The sequence below is a fragment of the Heliangelus exortis genome, chromosome 26 (assembly GCF_036169615.1).
Source record: "Heliangelus exortis chromosome 26, bHelExo1.hap1, whole genome shotgun sequence".
In the NCBI taxonomy this organism is placed as follows: domain Eukaryota; kingdom Metazoa; phylum Chordata; class Aves; order Apodiformes; family Trochilidae; genus Heliangelus; species Heliangelus exortis.
This window is the reverse complement of record NC_092447.1, coordinates 2,204,505-2,231,306: the sequence shown is the minus strand read 5'-3', so window position 1 is coordinate 2,231,306 and position 26,802 is coordinate 2,204,505. Positions and strand designations below refer to the sequence as shown.

The window sequence follows — 26,802 nt, the reverse complement described above, 5'->3', positions numbered from 1 at the left end:
TGAACTCATGCTACAGAAATCAGAAGCCACCCTCTGAGAAAGTCTGCAATAAAGAGACATCCAGTCTGTACTTTACTTTTGGCTTCTGCCTGGAGTACCTGTGTGTGCACAAGTCTTCTAAATATGGTTTGGAACTGAAGCACCAACTCTCTAACCAACTGCCCTTAAACTAACAAGCTGCTCTTTAACTCCAAGACTTCCCCTGGGATTCCCAGGCAGTGTTTGCCAGCCCTGGCATTGCTCCTGGGCACCCACAGGACCCTGCACATCCCAACTTTCAGACAGGTGTGAACAGCAGAGTTGCCAGGAGAGGCCAGAAATAACAAGAGAGAGCTGAGCCCCACCTGCAAACGACTTTTTGGGATGCAGAAGACGTGCTGAGGTGTGATGAGGTGCAGGCCAATGATGGGGGATGGAGGGGGCTTTGGCTACAGGGCAAAGCCAGAGTCCTAGGATATGTGGCAGCAGGGATGCTCTTGCTGGTCTCATGTGGACCTGCCCTGGCTGCACAGGTATTTGCAAGAAGGATGTGCCCAAGGTGCTAATGCCAGGGATGTGGGATGCTCTGAGAGGGAGCTGAGGTGGAAAGGGCTCCTGTGGCCTGATGCAGCAGGGACTGACAGCAGTGGGAATCTTCCTTTACATCCTTTCCTTCTTCCTGCAGGCTCAAAGGAGGCTCAGCCCAGACTACTGGCAAACAGATTCCTTGTCAAGGAATCCAGATTCCACTTGGCTCCATTACTGCAGCATCTGCACCACTTCCCTCTTCCTGCCTGACACAGAGACTTAAATTCTCCAAAATGCAGCAGCACAGACAGATGCCATCCAAGTTAACCAAAAGCCAAAGCAGAACCTCCAGCTTTATAGGACATACCCTCAGGAGGGCTGACAACAGCCCATCTGGGGTAGTAGTAGATGACAGACACTACAACATCTTACATTTCAAGTCTGGCCACACTTTACCAAGAAATGGAGGAGCTAAAGCCATGGCTGGCATCAGGGCAGGTCAGGCAAAGCATAACCTGATTTATTGGAGGCTGCTGGTCTTGTATGTGCCTCTGCACAAGCAGAAGCAGCAATAATAATAATAATAAACCTCCTCCTAGGTCCAGTGACTCCCAAGTCTGCCTGGAATAACTGTATTAAACTCATTTACTCTGGATTGGTGTCAGTAAAACCAAGATGAAAAAAGTCAGTCCTTAATCTTTGGAATGCCTTACTCCAAAATCTTAACAAAGTGTCAAGAAAAGAAGAGAAACCAAGCCTGCCTTTTGCTAATTAAATCTCTTCATAGGGATGGTCTTTGTTTCTTAAGTATTGGAAAAAACTCTGCTGAGTCTCTTCTGTACACGTGAGAACAGGCACCTCCACCCTCCAGTATTTTTAATTACTTGCAGATCTATAGGAGTGTTGATGTAAAGATCAGCTCAGCCCAGGAGGCCAGGAGGGAAGGAATGCATATATATGTCATCCAATCTCTTTCCTTTATGAATTCTGTTTTTTAAAAATGGCATTGCCCTTTATTATGCCAGAGAATGACTTCTGACTCATGAAAGACTATAGTCCTATTAATAAAAAAAATGTCCATTAGAAACGGTGGAAAAAGGCACAACCTTTCCCAGCAACTATTATAAAGAACCCCAAAAAAAGGCTGTATACTGAATCATTTCTCATATGCAGAGATGCATAATGCCAAAATGGCAGTAAGAGGGGCTGGAGCTGTGAGCCAGGGTTCCTAATTGCATTTCAATTGAAGAGAAAAAAAAAAAAAAAGTCTCTTTTCTCTCATTTTGAACAGACAAAGCCCTTAGAAACTGTAAGACAGGCACTTCCTGGCTATCTCGTTCTTAAATCAGGTTGAAAATTTATGCTGTTCCTGTTCTGGGCTGCACCTCAGTTTCCTCCACACCTAAAAAAGAGGGGCAAAATTCAGACTTGGATTTTTCTTCGTTATAGCTTTCTAATGAGAAATTATTATGAGCTAAAATCACATTCTTTAGCAACACTTTCACTGCATTCTGTAGAAATTAAATTAAGCACAAATCTTAGGCCTGGTTAATTTACACCCTGGACATTCATCTCAGAGAAACCTTGCTGAAATTCAGAGTATAATCTATGTTAAATTGCTATGAGTGGAAGGTCAACCTTCTTAAGAAGTTGATGGGATTCACCAGTGCTTATACAGAGCCTTTTTCTTCTGAAAGCTCCTGTGACTCCAACAAGCTGAACATTTCCCAGCTATCCTCTTCCAGGTATGTTACAAGCATGCCTCTCAGTTCAGTGGATATTTATGGGAAGAGCTACAAAAATTACACCTGAACCCTTATTTCCGTGAGAAGATGCAATGAAATAGGCAAGGGGGATCTTTTTTGGTAGCCAAATTGTGGAGATGGCACGGCCTGTATTAAAAACAGGGCTACCCACTTTCTACTGCAGGTCAGCTGTGTAATTCTGATGTGTGGTTGGGCTACTTCCAGGTCTTAGATGGATGGACCTTGCACAAACCCAACATCAAAATCAAAATCAAGATAATTGGATTTTTTTAAACCCAATATTATCTATACATTTCCCCTCCCTGTCCTACCTATGGAATACAGTAATCCCTCAGGGGAGCCCAGTTGAAGAATGCTGTATTCTAGGCGTTCATTTTAATTACAACCATAATTATTTTTGTGCATGCCTATGACCCAGTTAGCAAACCCATCTTTGGCATCTCATGGTCCCTCCAACCCTGCCCATCTCTGCAAGAAGGTAACCTCAGCTCCTGGCAACAAAGACCAAAAAGTATTTTTGAAACAAGTGGTTGAACTGGTTGCTAGGTCTTCATGAAAACGGCGTTTTTTTTTTTTAAAAATAAAAAAAATAAAATAAAAAAGTTCTCTGTATATAAACAGCCCTTCCTCCCAAACCTGGTTAGACAAGAATGTTCCTGGGTGTGGACTGCCTTGTATAATTAACTGCACAGCTGTAGCTTCTGTTCCCTCCTAACGTCTTCCCTTCTCCCTGCGTCTACCTGGCATAATCCAGGAGTTCTCCTCCTCCTCCTCTCCTCCTCCTCCTCCTCCTCCTCGCAGGAGCTGCGGGCGCGTCACTTGGGCAGCAACTTTTCTGCATTCCATCGTCATTCCTTGCTGAGACAAGGAGTGGGCAGACATTCCCTGTTTGCAGGGGGCTGAGAGACAGGACCCGGGGGAAGGACAACCAACTCCTTTGGACGATGGAAACGGTGACTGCGGCGAGGACGAACGGCACCGCCGGGAAGGCAGAGGATGTGAAGAGTCCATCTGCCCCCAAAAAGGAAGAAGAAGCGAAGAAAACCACAAGCCCTGGGGGTGGCGAGAAGGAACCTATGAAGGGCAGTGGTAGTGCTGCTTTGGAAACAGGGCAAATCAAGAGCTCCCTCTTCTCTGGCAGCGACTGGAAGAGGCCCATCATTCAGTTCGTGGAGTCGTCGGATGAGAAGAGGTCGACCTACTTCAGCATGGACTCAGCAGATTCCAAGAAGATGCAATATGCCAGTGGACAGCTAGGAGAGATGAGGAGACCACCTCTCTCCTTTGCAGAGAAAGGGGATCTCAGGAAGTCCCTCTTCTCCTTGGATTCCAAAAAGAGCTTCCTGCCGAGTGAAGGGGAAGGGAGAAAGTCCTTGTTCTCCGGAGGGCAGATGGGGGACCTGAAGAAAAGTTCCCTCCCTATGGTGGAGACGGGGGACCTGAGAAGACCCAACTTCAATAAGCCTGACAGAGCAGCTGGGTCACGGCCCAGGGTGAAGCTGGAGGATGTTCTGTGTGATTCCTGCATCGATAACAAGCAGAAGGCTGTGAAGTCCTGCTTGGTGTGCCAGGCTTCCTTCTGTGAGCTGCACCTCAAGCCCCATCTGGAGGGAGCAGCTTTCCGAGACCATCAGCTCCTGGATCCCATCAGGGACTTTGAAGCTAGAAAATGTCCTGTGCATGGGAAGACCATGGAGCTGTTCTGTCAGACAGACCAGATGTGCATCTGCTACCTCTGCATGTTCCAGGAGCACAAGAACCACAGCACAGTGACAGTGGAGATTGAGAAAGCAGGAAAAGAGGTAATGGTTTTTTGTATATTCCCACTCTTTCCAGGGGACCTCAGCAATTACCTTGCTTTTGCTCTCCAGCCTAGAGTAACTCCTAAACTACATGCAGTGTAATTCTGAGAGGCAGGGGTGGTGGATGGGAAGTATTTAGCTGGGATCTGATACTGCCTGGGTTCTGCTGGAATGGCCTTGCTGTTCTCCTAAAGCCTGATGAGCAGCACAAGCTCTGGTGTTGTGTAGCAGACTGGGCTGCGGGTGGGTGGGTTTGTGGCCAACCTGGTTTCCACCCCTGGCTGTACTGTGGGCTTAGAGCAGAAGCTGAATCAAAGCCCCACATGCTAAGTTTTCAAAAAATGGCTCAAGTCTTGACAGTGTTTGTAGTGTTCCCCACAGCCAGAAAGGTGGAGCAGTGCTCAAGTCCAGGACCTCCAGAATACAGGCAGTCAGATCATTGGCTGCTCAAGTTACTAGAGGCTGCTAGGTTACTGCTGAAAATTGCCATCTCAGCTACTCTGAGTGAGATTGTGCTTTTCTGTTTTGCTTTTCTGACACAATAGTGTCTAGCCACACCTAAGGGGAGAGTCTCTTGAAGCTTAGGTGGGAAAAAACCTGGTGCAAAGACACAAAACACTGTTATTTCCTCTGACGAGTTACTACAATGGGTTTAGAGGACATCTGAGGAGATGAGGTTGGTATGTGAAACAGTGCCCACTCTAATGAATAGTATTCCACCTTTGTTTGCTTAAAGTCTCATGCTGTTTGTCTTCTGGGTGGATGTACAATGATCCCACCAGCTCCAGGAAAGCTCAGGGTCTCAGCATGTTCAGTGCTGTATTCCCCAGAGAAGAGCAAGTCCCAGACTTGAGACCTTCTGAACTAAGCAGACAGTACAGAAGTGATCACAGAAAGGAGAAGCATGACATGGTAATGTAATCCACTTTGCCTACGGTCACACAGACAGCCAGGGCAGAAACTGAAAGAAACTGATCTGCTCCATCAGTGCTCAGATGTGGTGAACAGGAAAATCAAAGTACCCACTGCTGGAAGTTCTTGAGTCAGCCTTAACTTGGAAGAACAGCTGAACTCTCTCTAAGGTGCTAAGAATTTTCTCTCAGAAGGCTGAAAGAGCACCTTATCAAGAGTTTCTGTCGTCCTGTGCAATTTTTTTAGTCTTTTCTGGCAGTGTCACTTCCAACTTGTAGCCTTGCTGAAACCAGACAGGGTTTCTTCCATGTCTCAGCCAGTCAGACTTAAGGGAATTCCTGCAGGGCTTGCTTGCTGTTTGTTTCATAATTGCTTGTTCTTGTGTTTTTGATGTCAGCTCTGAAAATAGCATATGCCTAATTCTCATAAAACTGTGTCTAGTGTCTGCCAGGCTGTCCAATTCACTGCAGCCATTTCTCCTGTAAAGAAGTTAAATGTTGCTCCCCAGGGAACCAAAGCTGTCCAGAGACTTCTTCCTGTGGTTAGATAGATCTGGAACACCTTGCTTTTAAAAAGACAACCATAGCTGGGCAAAGAAAACTTTATCTATGATTTAAATAATGTTTGGGTTCTTTCTCAGAGTCCTGGGGTCTCTCCTGTTCACTCCAGGCTTTAGTTACTCTACTGTTCTGTTCTGTTTCTGCTGCTGCTAAGCCTAAAGGATTTAGGGCTTTATCAATATGAATCATACACATGTGCAAGTTTCTCCTGACAACAAGTTTTGATCATGTTGTAACTTGACACAGACAAAAAACAATTCTGAGTTCACTCAGACAAAACACAATTAACAGGGTACCTGCTGCTTACAAATGTTTATTCCTGGCCCTGATTTATTCACCATTGGTGGAGCCTTAGCAAGAACCACAAAGAGGAATGAACTTTTCCAGGTCTCTGGTGTGCACCACCTATTCTTTTCAAGTCTTGCAAATCAGCTAAGTTGGAATATGACCACAAATTCCATGAGTGGCAAAGTGTGGCTGGTGTTGCTGGCCTTTGTGGGAAGAATAAGCAAAAAATCTGTACAAGGTCAACCCCATCCTTGCCCCATTTTCACAGCTTGGCATCCAAGGAGCTCCAGGGTATCTTTACTACCACTAAGTTTGCTAAGTTTGCCACTAAACTGGTGACCAGAATACAGCAGTATCCAACAAGACACTTTCATAAGAAACAGTTGGTTAGCCTGCAAATATTTCCCAATCCCTGGCTGTACTGTGGCTCCAAACCTAGAGAGGATTCCAGCAGAACTTGGGGGGGTTCTGTGCTGCTCTGTGATGCTCTGAAGCCTGTCAGTGATTTAGTGGCACAAAACTGTCACATAACAAGGTGTAATATGCTTGGTTTAGGTACATCTACTCTTTTAGTGTTGCAAAATGAATGCAGGTTACAGTCTATTGCCTGAGTTCACCTTTGCTATAGGCCTGTAGGAACGAGAGGTGCTGTGCTTCAGTGTTGGGAAAGGAAGGGCTAGCTTAAGGTTCTTCTGTAGGATTAGGTAATTCTGCTTGCTGCACAATGCAGCCAAGAGTCAGAAGAGCTGAAGAGGAATGCAAACAAGCCAGTCCCCAGACACCTACTAGTTAGAGCACTTAGACAAGCAGTGGAAAGCCTGAGAGTTGTCTGTGAGACAGAGGGAGAACCCAGCAGCATCTTCCACTTCCCTGGGGTCAGAGTGTGCTGCTCCCACCTGGTGTCAGGGCTCAGACAAGAGTGAAAGGCACAGGGCGTCAGACAGAGGCAATTTGCCAGAAGACAGAGACATTTTCCTGAGTTTTCAGCCAGTGGTATTTGCATATTTTACCCGTCAAACCCTTAATGTCTTCCCCAAACCCACTTTGCATTAGCTTCCTGCTACAGATTTAAAGGAAAAGCAACAACCCCATCAGAATCAGTGCAAGAAAGAACCAAGAAAAGGTCCTGAGGATGGGTGGGACCCACTCACAAGTGAGAATTGGCCATAGCAGTTTGTGCACACCAACAAAACCCTCTGGCCAGTCTGTATCAGCAGTACAAGAGCTCCCTTTCAGAGAGAGGAATCTTTCATTCTTCAGAGAGAATCTTTCATTTTGAAAGGGAATCCTACATTCTAAACCAGTTTTACAGGCCTGTTCCCTAAATGAGATAGCTTCACAAATGCCTGCCAGTCACAGAGCTGTAAATAACCTGGCATTCCTCTCCAGCACCAGCCTTAACTCATCACGTCAGGTCAGTTCTAGCGAAAAGCACTTTGATTTTTTTTTTTGTTTCTTTAATTCTTTACCTTTAAAGAAAAGTTCACATTGTGCAGAAGGTTTGAAGAGGCAGCAGAGAATGGGAGCTGGGTGTTCCTGGTTTCAACACAGCTACTTTTTAAAAGGGGAGACTTCACAGAGTCTGAGCTGGGCTTTGAAGTCAGCAGTCCACAGAGATGGATCCCCAGGGATTTCCATCTGATCCCTCTCTGCTTTGCTTTGCTTTCACTGCCTGAATAGAGAGCAAGGAGTGCATCCTGGCTCCAATGGAAGGATTTCTGGCCCTTCACGAGGTTAGGGCATGATGTGGCTCTGAGACCTTATCTGTGGTTGCTTATCTGAGCTTAAAATAGAAACTCTTTCCACAAAGGTGGTGGAGTTACCTGCAGGACACTTCCCAGCTGGAAGGCTGGGGGAGCTGAGCTGCTGCACATGGTGATCTGCACTGGGGTCATCCTGCATGAAAGCCTGGACAGTGAGGGCAAAAACCAAGGGAAATTCACCACTTTGCAGGTGAGGAATTATCTTCCAAGTGCAAAAAGCAGAGAGCATTTCCTGCCTCAGCTCATGCAGGGACTCGTGGCGTTTTTGCAGGCTGCTGGCAGAGACTCCAGAGATTGAAGCCCCCTGGCACCCACCTCTGCTTAACCAAAGCTTAGGCAGAAAAATGTCATGGTGAAACCAGCAGAAATAATGCCTCATCCCATCTGCTGATTTCTCAGCCAGGTCTTTTCCAATACTGTCCCTGTGCTGGGATGATTAAACACTTCAGCTTCGTTTGGCTCTTGCTCCCAGGTAATTAGCATAGCTCTGCAGGCTGGTGACAAGGGTGTTCCCCAATTCAAGGACTGGGTTCCCAGAGCATTAAGGCATGATGATGCTTGTATTGCTGCCTTGCAAAAACGAGTTGCATCACGATGCAAGACTCATAATCTCACATATTTAGGTCCTTTACAGCAAAAGGGATGGGTTCAGTTGTGGATGTTTAGGTGTACACTCTGAACTTTCACTTGGGCCTCTGTTAAATGTCCAAGTTAACTTAGACTCCACTGGGGGATCTTCTCTTAAAGACTCTTAGTGCCAGCATTTCTCAGCTTGCTTAAGTCAAACTGAATAATAAATCTGTATTTCCTGGATCATCTTCACTCTTACACTTATTTCTGCACTGTAGTGACTCGTCCCACAAGGTATGGAACTGATATATTATCTTTCACTGGGACCTTCTGAACCCCAAGTCTCACCCAATAGATTTATTCTGGATGGTCCATCACATCAGGGGAGCAGGGATTGTTGATTCTGGAAAGCCTGAGAAATATGAAGAAAGCTAGGAGAGATATTTCTACACAGGGAATGAAGCTGGGAAGTTGGCTGCCCCTGGTACCCCAAACCACTCTGCTGTAAATGGAGCACAGGATTGTTGTGAACAGTTAAAACAATCTTCCAGCCAGCCTCAGCTCAAACAGGGCTTTAAAAACCTCATGAAATCACCTCTGCTGTACATTGAACCCCATGAACCCTGTACATTGTGGTCCATCTCCAGAGCACCTCTATCTCCTTGTCCCCCTGTCACCAGTTCTTTTACTATTCCACAGTCTTCCTGGACAATTTTTTTCTATGCTAAGATTAGTTTTAGTGGTTGTACTATCATGCTTCCCTTCACCTCCCTTGCCTTTGCTGGTGTTTCCTCCTGCCCTCAGTCTGGGCATTTTAACCCAAGCTGAACCTGGATGACTGTGGTCTGGGATTTGCATTTGGGCTATTGGAACTCTCTCTCTAATTTCCATTTGCAAATCATAACTCTCACTCTAAATAGTAGTGTGGGTCTGCTCTTAAATAGTTGTTACATCCCATCCCAGAGGCACCCAAACTACTTTTCTGGATGAACTGCAACAAGCTGTTAATAGTTAGCTATCACTTTTGGGCAAGTTGTAGTTTGCACAATTCCTTTGAGAGTCATCTTAATTAAAAAGTACTAAAAAACTATATTGTTATCACAACCACTCATCCATCACCTTATATTTTTTTCATGGTACTTTTCTCTTCAAACCCCTTGTGTTTGAGAGAGTCTACACGGCTGTGAAAGGTCTGCTCTTCCCCCCCAAAATCCCCTTAATCCCTCTTACTCACATTCTTGTCATGAAAGGACTGATGTTTAGGGATGAAGAGGGAAAGAAGACCTCCCCTTGCTTAGGAGATGAGCTTTTTACTTTGCTGACAATTAATGCCATCTGGATGTAGCTCTGTGGCTCAAAGGGACAGACTGCATCATGGTGTCATTTCTCACACTGGTTACAGCAGTGGGATGGATGTCTGGATCTGAATTGCTTTCATCTCACTGCATTTCCTTGCTATGCAAAGATGGTTGCACACCTTTGCATCTTGATGCAGAGAACATCTCACAGTGCACATGAGAATGGAAAAAAGCATGCATTCCACTGTCCTGAAAATGTGAAAACTATAGGATGGAGCCCATGCTTGTCCTCTCTTGATCAGTAGTAGAGAAAATTTTCTCATCCTCCTATCCATAGTGTTTCCTGATCTTCCTGTACCACAAAACCCTTCCATGCCTGCTCTGAACCCCTGTGGAATGCTCATGACTGCATTCAGTTGCCTACTGAAAGCTGTCAGGAAAATCTTTAGAGGGCTGACACTCTGAACTCTCAGCAAGGACAATGACACTGACCATGTGAGGATGTAGCTCTTTGGGCACTGAGATACTTTTGAGTACACCTGACCTTTTTATTCCCCCTTTCTTCTCTTTTATAAGGCAATGCAGCTAGCAAATTATTTTCCCTCTGTAGCTAGAGAATTTCTAAACAGGAACAGGCAGAGGCTGTCATGTGCAGCTGTGTTTGATTCAGGCTCAAGAGGATGTTCAGACATGACAGTGACTGGCACCAAGACAAGAGCCCTGATGGGCTGAGTTCCTTGGGCTGAGCTGGCTGAAAATTTGTTGCCTTCTCTCCATTGTGGGAGGCTGTTTTCTACTCCTTGAACAGAGAACTGAAAACTTTTAAACTCCCACCCCAAGGGCAAACACAATCACAAGAGAAGACCAAGTTTTTTTGTGTTGTGTTATGTTGTTTCTTGGATGGACAGCAAAACAGTGGGAACTACACCCTGTGTTTTGACAGCAGGGAGACCTCGCAGTCTTAGTTGCTGTGGGAGTGGATTTATCTATCCCTCATCTCCCCTGCCTCTAATTGTTGGCCTAAACATAAGTGCTTTTGAGTAATACAGCCATTTGGCAAAGGATCCCAGATGAACAGCAGGTTTGCAGAACTTCTCTAATGCGACACAGCTCAGCTGTGTTATCCAGCTGACTTCTGCCAACTGCATCCTTTCTAAACAGCTCTGGGCACAAGTGTCCCATAGCCAGATTGCCTGTAGTTATGGTTGTATTGTGACCAACCCGTGCACACATGAAACACAGAAAGATCTTGAAATGAGTAAGCAAAGGTTTTGTCATGAATACGAATGACCCAGGGAGGGGTTGCCCGGAATTAACGGCGCCCGGCATTCCCAAAGAGCCAGGTCCTGCCCTGCTGCAGAGACAGGGCAAACCCACCAACCAACATGTCACACCAACCAACCAACATGTCACACCAACCAACCAACATGTCACACCAGTGCATGGCTGCCCAGCCCTCCAGCCTTGCATGGAATTGTCTGCTCTGAGCTTCTCTGGGAAGCCAGTGCAAAACAAAACGCAAATGAATCCCAGCGAAGCTGCTGAGCTAAGCCAAGCATGGCTGACTACACCTTCTCCCTCCTCCTTTTGTGATTTTTTCCAAGCATTCCCCAGCTTCATCAAAACATGAAAGCTCTCAATTCAGAGCAAATTAATCCACAATCCTGTCTAAACAGAATTCCTGCCAGAGGCATCGTCCTCTTGTTGCAACACTCGTCAAACGTCATTCCGTAATTAGATGAAAACTGTTATTGCTGCAGAGGCACACCCTGGGATGGGCCCTTCACTGCATACACAGCTGAATTTTGAAACAGGCCTCTTCCCCCTCCAGCTAATGACTCTAATGTGATTAAAAGCAGCCCCATGACAGTAGGCCAGTAGGTGGGTGCTCCTGCTGCTGTCTTTGCTGAGAGAGCTGAAATCTCTTGACCCAAGCCAGAAGCTCTGGGATCTTTTCCAGTCTCAGCACATGATCTCCATTTCAAGCCATGCCAGGAGCCTCTACCTCCCAGCTATTACTGTTCAGGGCCAAATGCATACATGGAGGCACAGTGCCTCTCTGATGTAGGGCGCTCTCAAGCCCAGTTGATGAGACTCCCCTCTTCTCACAGGCTGAGCTTTCACTGCAGAAGGAGCAACTGCAGCTGAAGATCATTGAGGTAGAAGATGAAGTGGATAAGTGGCAGAAGGAGAGGGACCGTATCAAGGTGTGTATGGCATGTTCTTTGAAGTCCCCATCTCTGTATCTCCTGTACTTGTCAGTTTCTTTTCCATTCTCTCCCATCCCTCTCCTTTCATCAGTTTCTCTGACATCTCCTGCTCTTACTCATTCCGTTCCTTACCCGGTTCCTATCTCATCACTCTCCAAAACTCACTCGTGCCAAATCTTGGAAACAACAACTCCTTCTGAAGTTCTCTTGCAACATACCCTGCAGGAGATCAAGAAAAGGCAGCCCAGCTTGTTACAAAACCATCCAAGCCACCTCCCTGCTTGGGATCCCTTAGAGTTCTCCAGTCAGGCTCATTTGGAAACAAAGGTGTGCTCCTTTTTTTCTTGCTGGACCACACACAAAAATAAACTGCAGAATGACTCTGGATTGCCCAAACAGAAACAAGACAAAAGGAACAGATGCAGTTACACCAAAAAAACATCTTAGTTTATAATCAAGCAGCTTATTTCCATACTGACACAGGGCTCCTTTACAATTCTTTCACCACACTGAAGGCTGGAATATAGTAATGATGTTATTTTTTTCATTTATACCCTAACTGAATAGAGCAGTGAAAACACTATTTGGAGACACCCCAGAAAATTTGCATAATATTAATAGGCAAAGCCATTTTTCTCCCTTTTATGTGGTACATACACATTGGCTTGACTGTTCTGCTTTTTGTCTGCTTTATTATTACTATTATTATTGGAAATCTGACCTAGAAATTTTACCTCTTAATATAGTTACATCCACAGTCCTTCTGAGGAATATTTCAGAAGGACCTACAGGTCAGGTTTGTAAAAAGTGTTTCAGCACCTTTCATCCTTTCAAACGGTGGGAATTTGGTCCTTAAATTCTTGAGGAGCCACAACCACCATTTAGAAGGTTAAACAATGTTTTTAAATATCACCTAAGAGTGCAGTTCATGAACTGAAATAAAAGAGAGGTTCTTTGGAACTGAGCATGCCCTGGAGATTATATGCACACAATTATTGCAAGACAAAGCATTATTACTCCTGGCACAACTTTTCTGGAGTGAAGCCTTACATACCTACACTCTCCATACTCCCGTTGTACATGCTGAGAATGCCTGGACCTATCCCCCTCTGTATCCCTCTGTTAGCAAGTGATGCCTGGAAAAATTTAACCTTTTATTTCTCCTGCATCTTTCCTGCTGCCTCCTCTTTTCCCCTTCCTTCCACAGAACTACACCACCAATGAGAAAGCCACAGTGGATCAGCATTTCAAAGAGCTGATCCGTGACCTGGAGAGGCAGAGGGATGAAGTGAAAGCTGCTCTGGATCAGAGAGAAAAGATTGCATCCGAGAATGTGAAAGAAATTGTGGATGAGCTGGAAGAGAGGGCAAAGCTTCTGCGGGAGGACAAGGAGAACAGGGAGCAGATCCACCAGATCAGTGATTCTGTGCTCTTCCTGCAGGTAATGAGAGCTCATTTTCCTTCCCCTTTTCCCCATGGGAACAGGGTTCCCAAAGACAAATTCCATGTTGATGTAGGATGTCTTAGGTTTCTCCTGTCCAATCCACGTGTATGGCAAGAATAAACCCTGACATTTGGAGCTGTCTCTGCTCTGGCAGGTGAAGAAGGAACTTAGCTCACAGTCAGAATATTTGACTGTCCCCTCCATCTTCACTCCATTGCACTTCATCCTATTTAAAGGCAGTTCCCTGGGATCAAGCCTCTGTCTCTTAGCTCCTCAGTAACCTCTCTTCCTTTTTTTCTGACAGGAGTTTGGGGCTTTGATGCGGAATTACGTCCCCCCTCCATCTCTCCCAACATACAGTGTGCTGCTGGAAGGGGAGAGCATGAGCCCATCCATGGGACTCCTCAGAGATGACCTTCTAAATGTCTGCATGAGGCATGTGGAGAAGATCTGCAAGGCTGACCTGGGACGTAACTTCATAGAGAGGAACCACATGGAGAATGGTAGAGTATCCGAGCTCTTCCCCTTCCCTCCCTGAGGAAAACCTAGCTCAGGGTCAGAGGAGATGAAGTGTGATGACAGTAAGAGAAAAATAAGCAAGAAAGAGAGAAAGTAAGCAAGGACCTGAGCCAAGCTGAAGAAACATCACCTGTAGGTGAAACTCATTCTGGAAAGACTACACAGATATCAGGGAATTCAGTGGCTCAGTAGGTAAATTGAGAAGGCAGTGGCAGAAAGGTGGATGTAGCCACCTCAATATGGCATTTTTGAACCCCTCTTGTTGGGCTGTTTGTACAGCTGGGTTGGCAGCAAATCTGCCCTGCTATGAAATAGCATCTTACAACACTTGGTTTCAGCCACTGCTTGCCTGGCTGGAACACGAAACACCCTGCAAGCACCTGTAGCTGAATATTTAGTAAGAGATTTCCCAAGTCAAAAGGTCTCCATTGTGGTGTTCAGGTTATTCTGTGACTTGAACCAGCAAAGCTCCCCAAATGGTCCCCACTTCAGGGATGTGGAAGGATGGGTGATCTTTTTATATTAACAGGAAGGTCATGGTCAATACCAGAGTACTGTAAGGAATCTTCTAAGTTTTAGGACCCACTTACTTGCTCTATTTTCCAATTATTTCTGCAGAAAGGACCTGTCCTGCATCAAGCTCACACATAAGATTAGCAGGACAGGGCACTGGAATGGGACTCCACTTCCCAGATCTCCCAGCAACACCTTTTGTAACCTTGGGCAAGTTACTTAATCCCATTAAATGACCTCTTGAACTAAGAATCATAGGGATCAGAATTAATTGTTATCTCACCAAGCTGCTATAAGGATATAATCTATTACTAACTAGAGAACCTCAGGTACCAGACCACTAAAGCTGAAGAAGCTGGATAGGTAACATGAGGATAAAGTACACCCTGCTGTCCAGCAGGATCATTCTCCACTGGACATGAGTTAGCTGGTTAGCTACTGGTTGATAATGGTCAATCCAGAGAACCAACCTTTCAGAAAAGTCAGGATTCACATTCCAAGTGCTCCTCACAATGCATAGCAAAAACCAGATTTTTAAACTCTCCCTACCCTAAAAGTTGTACTACAAATGGAAGATTTCTTGTGTTCCAGCATTTAACACTGAAACGGATCTGATCAGCTCCTCAGCATCCCAAGTGTTAAGATTTGCTGAGAACTTTTTTGCTATAATTGAACACAAATAGCCAATAGGCACCACAGATCCAAAAATATCATTTTTGGACATTCTTCTTTCCTTTGCTCACTGAGAGATTTGCAGACTTTGCAAACTCTGGATGGCATCATGCCAAAGGGGGGTTGGATGCCTCACTACTCACAGCATTTCTGAAAACAAGCTGAGGAGCACAAAAGCCCTGTGCATTCATGTTACCATTACTTTGGAAGTTACCTTCCATCTGCTGAGCTGTCTTTTTGCCAGACCTGAAGCAAATACATTTTACTTGACCATTTGTAAAACCCAGCAATATTCATGTGTTCAGTTCTGGTAGCCCTGGATAAAGTCTGAGTACTTCTTGATCACTCGATCACTTTAAATTAGGGTCCCCACCATGTTCCTGATGCCTGAAGTCCTCCATGGTACTTGAAATCCATGGGATTCAGGTGTCAAAACATTTCTGAGCAGGGCAACAACTACTGCCAGAAACCTGGGCACTTTCAGAAACTTTACCAGAGATTTAATGGGCTCAGCTTGGAGTCTGCCTAATGAGAAGAACAGTGGTAGCCACTCAGTTGGGAAATGTTATTTAAGGTGATTTTCAGAAACTTCAGAGCTCTCCATTTTTCAAACCACAGCTACACTTGAAAGAGGACACCACTCTCCATCTAGTGACTGCAAGGAAATAGCTCCACAATTACTTAATGGATTTAATTAACTCGGACTCCCCCTGAGTCACTGCAACAAATACATTCACAACAGGTTTGATCTTCTCTTGTAAAAAAACTTCCCAGGAAGAAATACTGTATTAATGGAATGAAACCTGCTTAATAGCAGACTCCAAAGGGAATCCACTTTCTTTTAGTTGCCATAACAGGTACTTATTTAGTAGTGTGGCAAGGAGGCAAATAATCATAGACCATCCAGGGAGTTTAAATAGCAGAGAAATAAATTGGAGAAATAGCATAAAAGTTTGTTCAGTTATCTGAGGATCTAAGAATGGAACTATTTAAACATGGGAACCACATTTACCCCCTTGCAGAGAACACAAGGTGTAACACTTGAGGCCTTAGAAGAAAGTATGTTTATCAGCAATTGTATGAACAGAGCATCCATGCCTGTGGATCAGTGTTGGCAAACCAAAACCAGGCTGCATAATACCTGGCAAAAGGGGAGGTTTTATCCACTTTGCATGCAGCCTGAACCAAACACCCTTGTCCAAGAGCCCTGCAACTCAGGTTTAGCATCTCTGTTTAAAAAAAAGGAACAAACCAACACACTGAGCCCTCCCAGCATGGACTTGAGCTTTGCAATACTTGCAGTTCAAGCTTTGCTGGTTGAAAGCCAGCTCTGTGCACCAGTAAAACAGACAAAAGAAGCCAAACCCAAACCACTGCTTTTGAAGTGGGATACATCTTTAGCCACACAGCTGTATTTTGGTAGGAAAATGCCTCAACCCTCAAGTCTCCCTATGGCTTTCCAGGAGATAACATAGCTACTGACTGGTCAAATGCTTCAGCTGTCCCTCCAAGGGACCTTTCTCTTTTATCCCAGGCTGAATCTCTGGACAGCTACAGCACTGCTTTACCTCCTAGCCAAAGAATCCCCCCAAGAGAGGAATTTCAAACCCAGAGGAAATTGTTTTCAAACAATTGAGGATGCTGTAATCCCCTTCTCCTTCCTCCTGTCCCTCTTAAAACTTAAAAACCCCTCAGCTGCCTCCCCCAGCTCACCCCCTGCTCTGCTCCTCCAGGTGACCACCGGTTCATAATGAACAACTACGAGTGGAACCAGCCTGACAACTTGAAGAGATTTTCCATGTTCCTGTCTCCCAAAGGTACAGCACCCTACTGATGGTCAGGTTTCCTCCAAACACAACAATAGGAAAGGAATTTCATTCATGATCTGCCCCAAAATTTCCTTTCCCTCCTATGCCCTGCTGTCCCCTGGACAAGATCTGTCCCTCTGCGTGTCTTGATGCTGGGTATTCACTTCCAGCCTTCAAAGCTTTGAGAAGTTTTTGCTTTTTCATCTCAAAACAAGGCAGCAAAGGTTCCCAGGTCTGTGGAGGAGAGCTGGAGTGACTGAAGTCTTGAAAGGATGAATATAGAGGACTTGAATGTGTTACTGGGTTGAAGTTTTATTCTCCTAGTGCACTGTGTGACCAAGTGTGAAAGCTACACCAGGCTTGCTCTGCATTAGTGTCTTACTTTCACCAAAAAACACACTTTTTCCCTACAGGGGAAGGATAGAAGAAGTGAGGAATGTGTACTAAGAAAGCAGAAATCTGAGGTTCCTTTTTAAGCTCTGACACTGACAAGAGTCCTGGTGTTTTGCTAGTTGTGACATCAACACTGCAGAATGAGTCTTTGGAATGGACCAAAGGGGGAATGGACCATGAGGAGTTTCAGACCCCTCAGTTTGAAGGGGGAGTTGTCAATTTCTAAATTAGTGTCAGGACCTCCAGAGTGAAAAGCAGAGAGTGCCAAAAGCCTAAATAAGACAACACCTGGAGAAACAAACAAAAAAAAAGAACAGAAAGGGCAGCAGAAACTAAGTCACCAAATCTCCTCTGGTCGCTAGAGAGCAAGGCCCTGCCTGGGTTTTCCAGGTGTTCCCAGCTGCTGTTCTATGAATCCTGCTGGTGCTTGGACGTCCCTCTGCTCCTCTTTGGAGGATCAGCCCCTGAAATGTGGGAGCAGTGGCTCCCTGGCTCCCAGCTGGGATCCAGAATCCCAAACTCCTGAAGGATGTGTTAAGAGCCAGGAGAGATTTGCAGGGATTTGTGCTATTTCTTGGAGCCAGTGGGGATGCAGTCAGCTACAAGGCAGTGCCAGGGTTGTGCAGCAGCCACTGCTTCCTCCAGTGCATTTCTGAATATGCAAATACTGGGCCAGTTTGTTCTGCCTGCACATCTGCATTTTCCTGAGAGCACAGACATGCTGCCTCCCAAAAGGACTCATTCTGTATTTTCTACCAACCAAGTTATTTTCTGCAAAGGAACAAATCACAGATCTTTGCTGAAATGGGGCTTGGGCAGCACTGGATTCTCCACCAGGGTGAGGGCTCAAGGATGACAGAGGGAAAGCAGCTGCTGAACCAACACTGATGGGGACTTTGGGAACAGAATGAATCAGTAGGCAAAACAGGAGACATGACCCACTTAGCTTGCATGCTGTCCAATGAATAATGCAACAAACCCATCATCATTTAACTCTCCAGAGCTTTATATCCTCTACCAATGTGTCATGTACAAGTCCAGCATTGCCTCCAATTACATCTTTTCTGAGGAATTCCATAAAATGGGAGAAAAAAAGAAATTACAACCATCCTTTGCATTGCATAACGTGCACAGAATCCTTGAATATGTCATGACAGTTTTGTAACACACCCTTTTTCTCACTAGGTTGGATCACTGCAAATTCTGCCTGAGGCCACAGTAGCAAGGCTGTTGGCTGCTGTAAGGAGTTCCCCAAGTTGTGCCCTCTGATAAGTGCAGTGGCCTATGCTAAGAAAGGGCTTCAATTTGAGCTGAACCTATAGTTTTTTTAAGCTATGCTTAAATTCAAGGAGCCTTCCACTGCTTTTGCTATTTAAGACAATATCACAAAGCATCTGCCTGTAGGGATAACACAGGGAGGCTGAAAGGAGACATAAGGGGGTCCAAATGCTGCCTAAAAGATAGAGGAACAATCTGTTCAACTTCTTGGTGCTCCCATCTATCCTCTTCCACTGAGCTTTCTTCTCCTAATGTTGCAAACAGTTTGGCCAAAGCCAGGAGGAGGCTGGAAAGATCATCTGCTGCCCTCAGCAGTCTTTGATAAGCAGAAGGGACTCAGCACACCTCAAGAGACCTAACTGCTGAAATAGAAGCACTGCTTAAATAGAAAAGCAGTCCACAGGATGGCAGCAGAACAGCTCGAAGCAATTGTCTGGGAGTTTAGAGTCTCACAAAAGGGGTAACACAGCAAACAGGCTGCATCCTGGCAGGCTGTCCTAGTGAAACCCTGGGGCACATCCCTGTCCCAGTGGCTGTGGCAATGTGTGCCTGAGCACAAAGTGTTCCCGTACTTGTGTCTCTGGAGCTCTAAATCCCAAACTCTGCACGGACTGTTCTCCTTTGCAGAACAGCCATGGTGAAACCTGACTTGTTAGCACTTTAATGCAGCTAAAGACAGCTCTGTGGCAGTAAGAGCACTTTGTTCTCTACAGGAAAAATCTGGTCACCATTCCCTAGGACCCAGAGAATTCTGACCAGGCTTTCCTCTACCCTCTGCACCCAGATTTCTGGTTTGGGGCTGCTTCCAAATTGGTGGGGACTATTTCATAGAGCAATGCCAGGCCCAGGCCTTTGAGCCAGCTCATCAGGAGCCGACTGCTGAACTGGATGCTCTTGTTTTACAGCCAATTTCAACCCACGATCATGGGAATTTTCCTCCTTCCAAGCGACTGAGGAAACACTTGGTACGGGTAATTCCGACTTCAGCTTGAAAGGATCTAACCCCCCGTGCCACAGCTTTCTAGCTGGCTAACCAACCTTTTCTGCTTCCCCTCCCAGCTGTCCTGTCACCTGCCAATCACTGTCTTACAGAACCATCTTTAGCTGGGTTATCAGCCCTGTCTGCACACACCCAAACCCTGGGTCTCTGAGTGCTGTGTGTGTATTGGAGGGAAAGGCATTTCTGGTCCTCATTTGTTCAGACAGTGAAAGAAGAAGATGGAAAACATAGGTGCCAAGCTGTAATCCTCAGATACCCAACCAGCTGCAGTTGACAGAAGTGGCAGCATCAGACAAGGCAGTCTGTGGAAGTTGTGGCAGAACCAGGAGTGGATTCCAAACACCTTCAGCCAGTCTCAGAATCACAAAGCTGCTCTTCTCCATCACACATAAACCTTTCACTTAGCTCACAGGTTCTCAAAGACAGAGCCTGCCCAAAGTTCACTGTCTGTACAGCATCCAGCACAATGGGGAGGGGGTGCTTTGAGCTAAAATCAGCAGCAAGGAGTCATGCCTTTTCTTCCTGGATCCCCACCCTCCCTTTTTCTTACCTGTATTTTCTTGTGCTGCTTCGTACATGCTCAGAGAGCCCTTTCCTTGGGAGGCAGCCCACAAGCACCCAGGGCTGCTCTACCTGGGGGAGCTCTCGTGACTCAGAGCCACACCTGAGTCCTTCCTGCTTCATGTGCCACAGGCAGGGCTGTCTCCCTCTCATCATCTCTGCTCTCAGATTGACTCTGGCAGCCAGGGCCTGACCCCAAGGAGCCCAAGAGGGGAAGCCTTGCTTTCATTTCAGTGGGCTTTGAGTAGAGCCTCAAGGACCTGGAGGCAATGGAGCTCTGGCAGGGATGGAGTTTTGCCTCCAGAGGAGCTGTGCTGCTCTTCAGTCTCAAGGGAAAGGCTCTTCCCTTTCCTGCCTGGAGCATTGGGATCCCTTCACACTCACACACCACCTACACTGGGACCCCCCCACCTGAGTGCTCCCATCTCCCTATTCCCACTGAGAAAAAAAGGGACAAAGCTCTTTGTTCCCATCTCCGCCCCCAAGCTGGCTGCAGGCAGTTTTACAGGCTGTGTTTTGAAATGCTTGGGCTTCCCCCCTGCAGCACCCAACACCCTGGAATAACACCCCCTCTTCTATCTTCCAGTTGGCAATGGTACTAAGCTGCCTTTTCAGTTCTCCTCCGTGGGACAGAATCCTCCTGGGGACTTCAGCAAACAGTCTGATGGGAGCCTCTTCACCAAGACCGGTACTAGGAATTTTGTTTTTCCCCCTTCCTTCTTCCTCTTTTTTAGGTGATAAGACATTTAATCCTCCTCTTATTCCTCCAGAGAAGGCCTGGAGCAGTGCTACACCTGGCCCATATCTCCTACTCTGACTGTCAAACTCTGACACAGACACGTGTTTAAATGAGCAACTTACTCTGCTGAACAAGGACAACAGGAGTTTATTACAGAGTGTTAAAAACTACTCAAAAGTTCCACCTAGTGAATAGCTGAAGGGGTTTAAAATCTTGTTTGTAAAGGTTAGACAGGAGAATTTCACAGTATTTTAAAGGCGTAGGTAGCAGGGAGAAAAAAATATGGGAAATTATGTTAGGAAATTATGTTCATGGCCATATACCCCCTAGCTTCATCACTATTTTAAAATAGCTATTGCCCTGAAAGAATAATAACCACTGAGCACAACCTTTAAAAAAGATATGCTATAGCTGCCTGTCCTCCTTCATCTGAACCAGAATCCCCCATTCATCATCTCATAATCCCCTTTTCACTACCCATTAGCTCAAGAGCAGCAGAGGTGGAATCCAAGAGCATCAGCACCTGCCAAGAAGAGTCAGGTCTAATTAATTTGAGAATGGGAGATGGTGGGGATTGCCTGATAGCACTGAAACTGGTGGTGATTCAGTAGTAGTATTCTTGAATCAGAACTGAGCTGGTGTGGTAGAAGGGGGTTAGGGCTTATCATGCTACCAGTGGTACTGTCATTAATTTCTGACATGAAACCCAGCCCTTGGCTCTTTGCACTAATTAAATAGCCCATAGTGTTCTTTGCAAGAGTCAGAATTCTTAGTTCAGGACTTGGCCTAAATTTAATTGGACTGATTGCATTCCACTTCTCTGCCTTCCTCAGACATTTTAATTAGACAGACCTTCTTTACTCCCTTTTTCCTAACTGATTGGGAGGTGGAATAGGCATCTGTCTGATGGCTCTTGTGTCCCACCCCAGAAATGGCTGCATTTCAATGTTAAGTAATGCAATACTAATTATGTGGCACTTCCAGTCCTGCTGCTCATCTTGATGCTCGCAAGGGGAGATGGGGATGGTGGCAGGGACTGGTCTGTAACAGGCTGTTTTATGTTGTCACAGCTTACCCTTCAATAGTGAGACATCAGTCTACAAAGGTGACGCCACAGACATGGAAATCCACTAAGCAGTCTGTATTGGTAAGAAATATACCCTTGGTGTGAAAATATGTGCACAGCTTCAGCAAGACAACTGTCCCAGGGAGAGCTGAGACTTCAGAGAGTAGGGCTCGGGTCCTTTGGAGATGGGAAAGTTAAAAAAAAAAACAACAAAACCAAAACCAAAAGATAGAAACCAACAGCTTCTATTATTTTTCTGTGGTTAACTGCATCCACAGAGTCAGATTTAACATCCCCACCTCCACAGCTCTGGGTGGTAGGAATAACCAATCCTTCAAAATGTCATTTTGAAAAGATTTTTGCCCTGGTCTAAAACATGATTCCAGCTTCTAGAAACCATAGAAATGCTACAGCACATGTGCTACCTCTAGTACTTTTTCTGCCTGCAGGGATATCACACACTCCTAGCAGTCTGTGACATCTCTAAAAAACAGGTTGAGAAAAAGGCACCCAAGACAAGCAAACAGAAATATCTTGCTAATTACATCCTGTAGTGGGCAGATGAAGTATCAAAGATGAGGGGTCAGGCTACAGTCACTCACTTGCACTGTTAGCACAGAACATGTACCTGCATTCCAAGGGATAATGGTATTTTAGGTCTTGTAATCTTCTCCCATGTGAAGTTACCAGTATCTCCTTTTCTCATGCATACACTCGTAGTAGCTATTTTATTTTTATGACCTATACTCACCAGATAGCTCTGAACATAACAACTGAGTTGATAAATATAAGCATTAAAAAGTCCCAAAATAGAAATACATGCTCTGGACTGCAGTAGCTCTGCAGGTGCTTTTATGGTCTATTGGGCCAATAATCTAGCTTTTAAAATAGTCTTAAATATGTATTTAAGTAATACACATTCTAAAAGCTCTGTAAATATGAATTTTCACAAAGAACTCTACTGTTTAAGGAGGAATGTCTTTTTAACCACCCAGGGAGCTCTTCCAAATGAAGCCCCCTTCTTCCATCACTTAATTATATTGCAAATTAAAGCCATAAAATGAAAAGAATTTCAACAAAAAGGAACATTGAGCAGGAGGTATAGGGAGCCAGCACTGATGGGTTTGCTCTCCCTGGGCTTCCAGCCTCCAGCCATGTGCTGCAGGGGAATCAAACCTAAGGCAGATCAGAGATGAAAAAACCAGAATTGTTCCTGATGGCTTTGGTCACCACTTCATCGGTGCAAGAATATTCTACAGATTTTGCCTTAAACAGTGCAAGCAGCTATCAGAGTCAGTAACTGGCTTTTGTGTTTTGCAGTCACCCCAAGCCAACACTAAGCTGCAGGACACAACTTTGCCACATGTTGCTTATTTGTAATGGAGCAGATAAGATTGAAATTCCAGGGAGAGGTCCTGATGGGAAGAGATACAGTTAGATAGTGCAGTAAACAGAGACAGGAAAATGACAATTAGAGGCTTTGCCCTCACTGTCCACTTAAGTTTGTGTTTACACAAGCATTTAATATAGGGCCCTACATCATGTGGAGGCACAAATACACAATACACCATCGTGTGAGAATTTCCATGCACAGGAGTTTCAGCTTGCCAGACAGAGAGCAGAAATAAATACCAGGAGCCTCAGCTGATCACTCACATAACTGTGAGTGGCTTTAAGTGTGAAAACTCCCATGAAATCTCAGATTAGTGAGCAATTAAAAGACACTGACAGAAGCATAAAAGGTGACATTCCTCTTCTCTCAGAAACTCCTCACCAACCCGTGAGTCACAGTCTGTGATTTCAGATGATGCACTGACTCCTTCTGGCTCAGGAATGAAGTCCATGCAAAGCATGGGTGCAAATTACAGACCAACACCATTTGCATTTGATCCCCCCAGCAGGGAAATGAGGTGGTGTTGCTCTGCAAGAGGATGAAGGTGTTAAGAGAGGAGGATGTTAAGAGCTGGATGGTTGAGCTGCCTAGCAGAGGGAAGTCTAGGTGGTCAGGGAAAGAGGGCAGGTCCAACTCACATGCCCCAAATTCTCCATTGCAGTCCCATTACCGCCCCTTTTACGTCAACAAAGGCAATGGAGCCACTTCCAACGAGGCACCTTGATTCCTGAAGATTTAGGGAAGAGCTGGCAGCACTTGGAGTGAAGACTCAGCTGCGGATTTTCATGGATGTACCTGCTACTATATTAACCTTACTGCTCTAATCTCTGCCAGGGAGAGGGAAGGTGCAGAAGGGAATAGCCTTTCCTAGAGGAAACCAGGACTTTTTCCAAACCATCTAATCACCTTGAAAGCTCTGCAGGCCTTAACAACGTAACCCCATCCTCTGCTGTCACCTCCTTGTTCCCTCTCTGTCCCTTTGCCTCTGCAGAGCGAGCTGCTCTGCCTCTCCTGGGAAGCATGGATGCTTGGGTAGTACCCCCTCACTCTGCTAGACCAGTTGCCCCCTTCTCCTGACTGTTTCTATCACCATAGCTGTTAAATCCTGGTGAAGGCTCCAACCTGGCGAGGCCCAGAGGTCTTCCTGGAATGGAGAGGCCCCAGCCAGTGGGAGCAGGGACAGGCTAAAGCTCTTCCCATGCCTCTCTGCCCTGTCACCTGGCCCTGCCACAGCCAGGGACACCCATTTCTCACTAGGATCAGCTCCAGCACTGCCACCTCCCCGAGATCCCTGCAGACTCCCCCATCCCAGTGGTGCCACACTTCCCTGGGCAGCTCAGCTCTGCTGGCTTCCAGAAAGCTATTTGGAGCTGCTGCAGCCCTAGGCCAGCTGCTGGTGGAGGGCAGAGAGGCTTTCTATCCCATTAAAGTACCCCTCCAGCCACCTTTTCAAATTAAGAAATAAAAAGAAAATCCATCCCTCTAATATAAGATTGATTAGATGCCATAGGTGTTGGGTGTTCTTTTTTTTTTTGTTGTTGTTTTGATGCATTTTTTTAACTGCTCCAAACCAAAATTGATTTATCTATTGCTGTTCAGGTAATTTTTTTTTTTTTTTTTTTTTTTTTTTCCTGCAGTGGGAATTAGTACCATAGCTTTTTGCCAGGGATAATGTTTTTACTTGTCCCCTGGATAGGTGAATCACGTCAGCACCCCACCTGCAAACCAGCCAGGGCTGGTTAACCTTTCCATTATCTCACTGAGAATATTTTCCTTCCCTTTGGACAACACTGACAGGTTGGGTCCAAAACCCTTCCCAGCTCAGCCAAGGGGAGCAGGAGGCCTCCTGTAGGACCAGAGCTCCCCAAGAGTGATACAAACAGCTGCAGAACAGAGAAGCCAAGACCTGACAGCTACTTTTCATGGTTTTTGCTCTGTTCAAGCACTTTTTGGAATAACTTTGCCCCACCCTTCCTACCCGCAAATGCTTGCAGCACTTTGCTGAGAGAGGTCACACCTATTGCTCCCTGAAAATTACTTTATTGCTAATGCCCCTGCAAAGATACTTGCTGCTTTTTAATCCAACACCTCAGACAGAACTTCTGAGACTGAAGTTGGTTGCTCCAGAATACTTGAAATGGCACTTTTTTTTTTTTATTATTTTTTTCCCCGCCTTAAACAACTAGAGATGAGTGAGATAGCATGGTAGGGAAGGATATAAAGAAAGAGAAAACTGGGGTAGAGTTACAAGGAAATACACTGAAGGTTTGAGTATGTGTCTGGAAGGATAAAATAAGCCCTCACCACATCTCACTGCTTCACTCCTGAGCAGGTGTCAGAAATTACTTGGCTCCCTTATCTTTTAAGCAAAAGCTTTCACCACCTCTCCTTTTTATTCTCCAAAAAATACAGGCATGATCCTTCCTGCTCCAAAACTAAGCTCCCCCCTCCCCCCCCCCCTTTGGTACAGAACTCCTGCTGCTGTCTCACCCGGGCTCTGCACACAAACCCCCAGAGACCCCGCAGCCCCCATCCCCCTGCCCTGCCCCATCCCCGCACCCCCCCCCGCAGCCTCTTTGCTCTCCTCGCTTCAAGGGCCGCCCCCCCCTCCCTCCAACCTTGCACACACGACTCGGCACAGCAGCAGGAAGGGAGCTGCTCCCTGTTCCCACCCTTCCCATCCATCCTTCCATCCCTCCATCCCTCCCCGCAGCTCTTTGTCCCTCCGGATGTGCGGGGGAAAAAGGGGGGGGGGGAGGGGGGCAAAGCTCCTGCCCCGCTGTCCCCTGCCGGTCCCGGGGCTTTCCAAGGGGGATTGTGTGCATGGACCGGTTTTTATGGAGTTTGTCTTGCTCAGCAAAGCCCGGAGGAATGAATTCCACCTCCTCGGACAGGACACGACTGCGCTGATGTAAAATGGGGCCCTTCAGGTGTGCAACACATACTGCAGAAATAAAGGAGAAAGCTCCGTGTCTGACTAAAAAAAAACCAAAACACCTTGGGGACAAGGTGTGTGTCTGTCTTCGTTGTTTGTATGCTTGCAGAGAGCCCCAGTGAGGCTAAGGCTCTTCAAAATGTTATTTATACGAGCAAGGGGTTTGGAGAAGCCACTTTCTGAGCTCCTGGAGGCTTTCTTTTCACTGTTTTCTGGGTATTTGGGTCAGGGTCATGTCAGCTCAGAGGAGATGCCCACATCCCCGAAGACCAAAGCCAGAGTGATGAACACACTTTTACTGCAATATCTTGACACTGCCCAGCAGATATGCCTGGCTGGCTCAGTTCCCAAAAATCAGTACCATGCAAGTCCTATCCCTGCAAGAGCATTTCTGGGAACCTCTCAGCCTGAGGCTGTGATTACAGTGCCTCTCCCCTACCAGAGTTAAACTTCACCTGTTCCCACTGCTCTTGCTCACATATGTGAGGGCCAAAATCAGCCTGGGAGAGACCAGGCTGCAAGGTGACCATCTGAGCACTGTTTTGCCTGGGACCCAGGAGGTTTGGGCATTCCTGAGACCATCACCCACTCGAAACCTTCTGAGGCCTTTGGTTCTGCACAGCTCCAATCTCTTGCCTGTATCATGGCTTCCCTTCTCCCTGGGGGAGAGAATAAATCCCTTGTGGGCTGCTAAAGATGTGGATTCAAGGCTGGACACACACAGAAGGAGACCTAACAGCTGATTAAAAGAGCAATTGTGTCTTTGAATCTATGGGGATAAGAAGAGAGGTAGGCAAGGTTTATT

At 46.0% G+C, this 26,802-nt stretch overlaps 1 protein-coding gene across 6 annotated transcripts; it reads left to right on the top strand.

Annotated features, from left to right (window-relative positions):
* Positions 1-2,946: 2,946 nt before the first annotated feature.
* Positions 2,947-26,056, top strand: TRIM29 (tripartite motif containing 29). 6 transcript variants are annotated; one of them, XM_071768954.1, is made up of 9 exons: positions 2,948-4,075; positions 11,578-11,673; positions 12,884-13,117; positions 13,425-13,623; positions 16,558-16,641; positions 19,209-19,268; positions 20,451-20,552; positions 21,674-21,750; positions 25,920-26,056. In XM_071768954.1, exons 1-9 carry the CDS (start codon positions 3,218-3,220, stop codon positions 25,935-25,937), a joined length of 1,728 nt encoding a protein of 575 aa, XP_071625055.1. In that variant the 5' UTR covers positions 2,948-3,217; the 3' UTR covers positions 25,938-26,056. The 6 variants fall into 6 exon arrangements, with proteins under 6 accessions (XP_071625058.1, XP_071625059.1, XP_071625055.1 ...); XM_071768953.1 differs by having other exon boundaries at positions 2,950-4,075; positions 23,724-26,056; XM_071768957.1 differs by lacking the exon at positions 21,674-21,750 and having other exon boundaries at positions 2,947-4,075.
* The last annotated feature ends 746 nt before the right edge of the window (positions 26,057-26,802 follow it).

Excerpts from the sequence above, each read along its gene's own strand:
- TRIM29 (XM_071768953.1), top strand. The coding sequence starts at position 3,218 with ATGGAAACGGTGACTGCGGCGAGGACGAACGGCACCGCCGGGAAGGCA. Across the intron at positions 11,674-12,883 it reads AGGAGAGGGACCGTATCAAG|AACTACACCACCAATGAGAA; the intron begins GTGTGTATGGCA and ends TTCCTTCCACAG. Across the intron at positions 13,624-16,557 it reads GAGGAACCACATGGAGAATG|GTGACCACCGGTTCATAATG; the intron begins GTAGAGTATCCG and ends CTGCTCCTCCAG.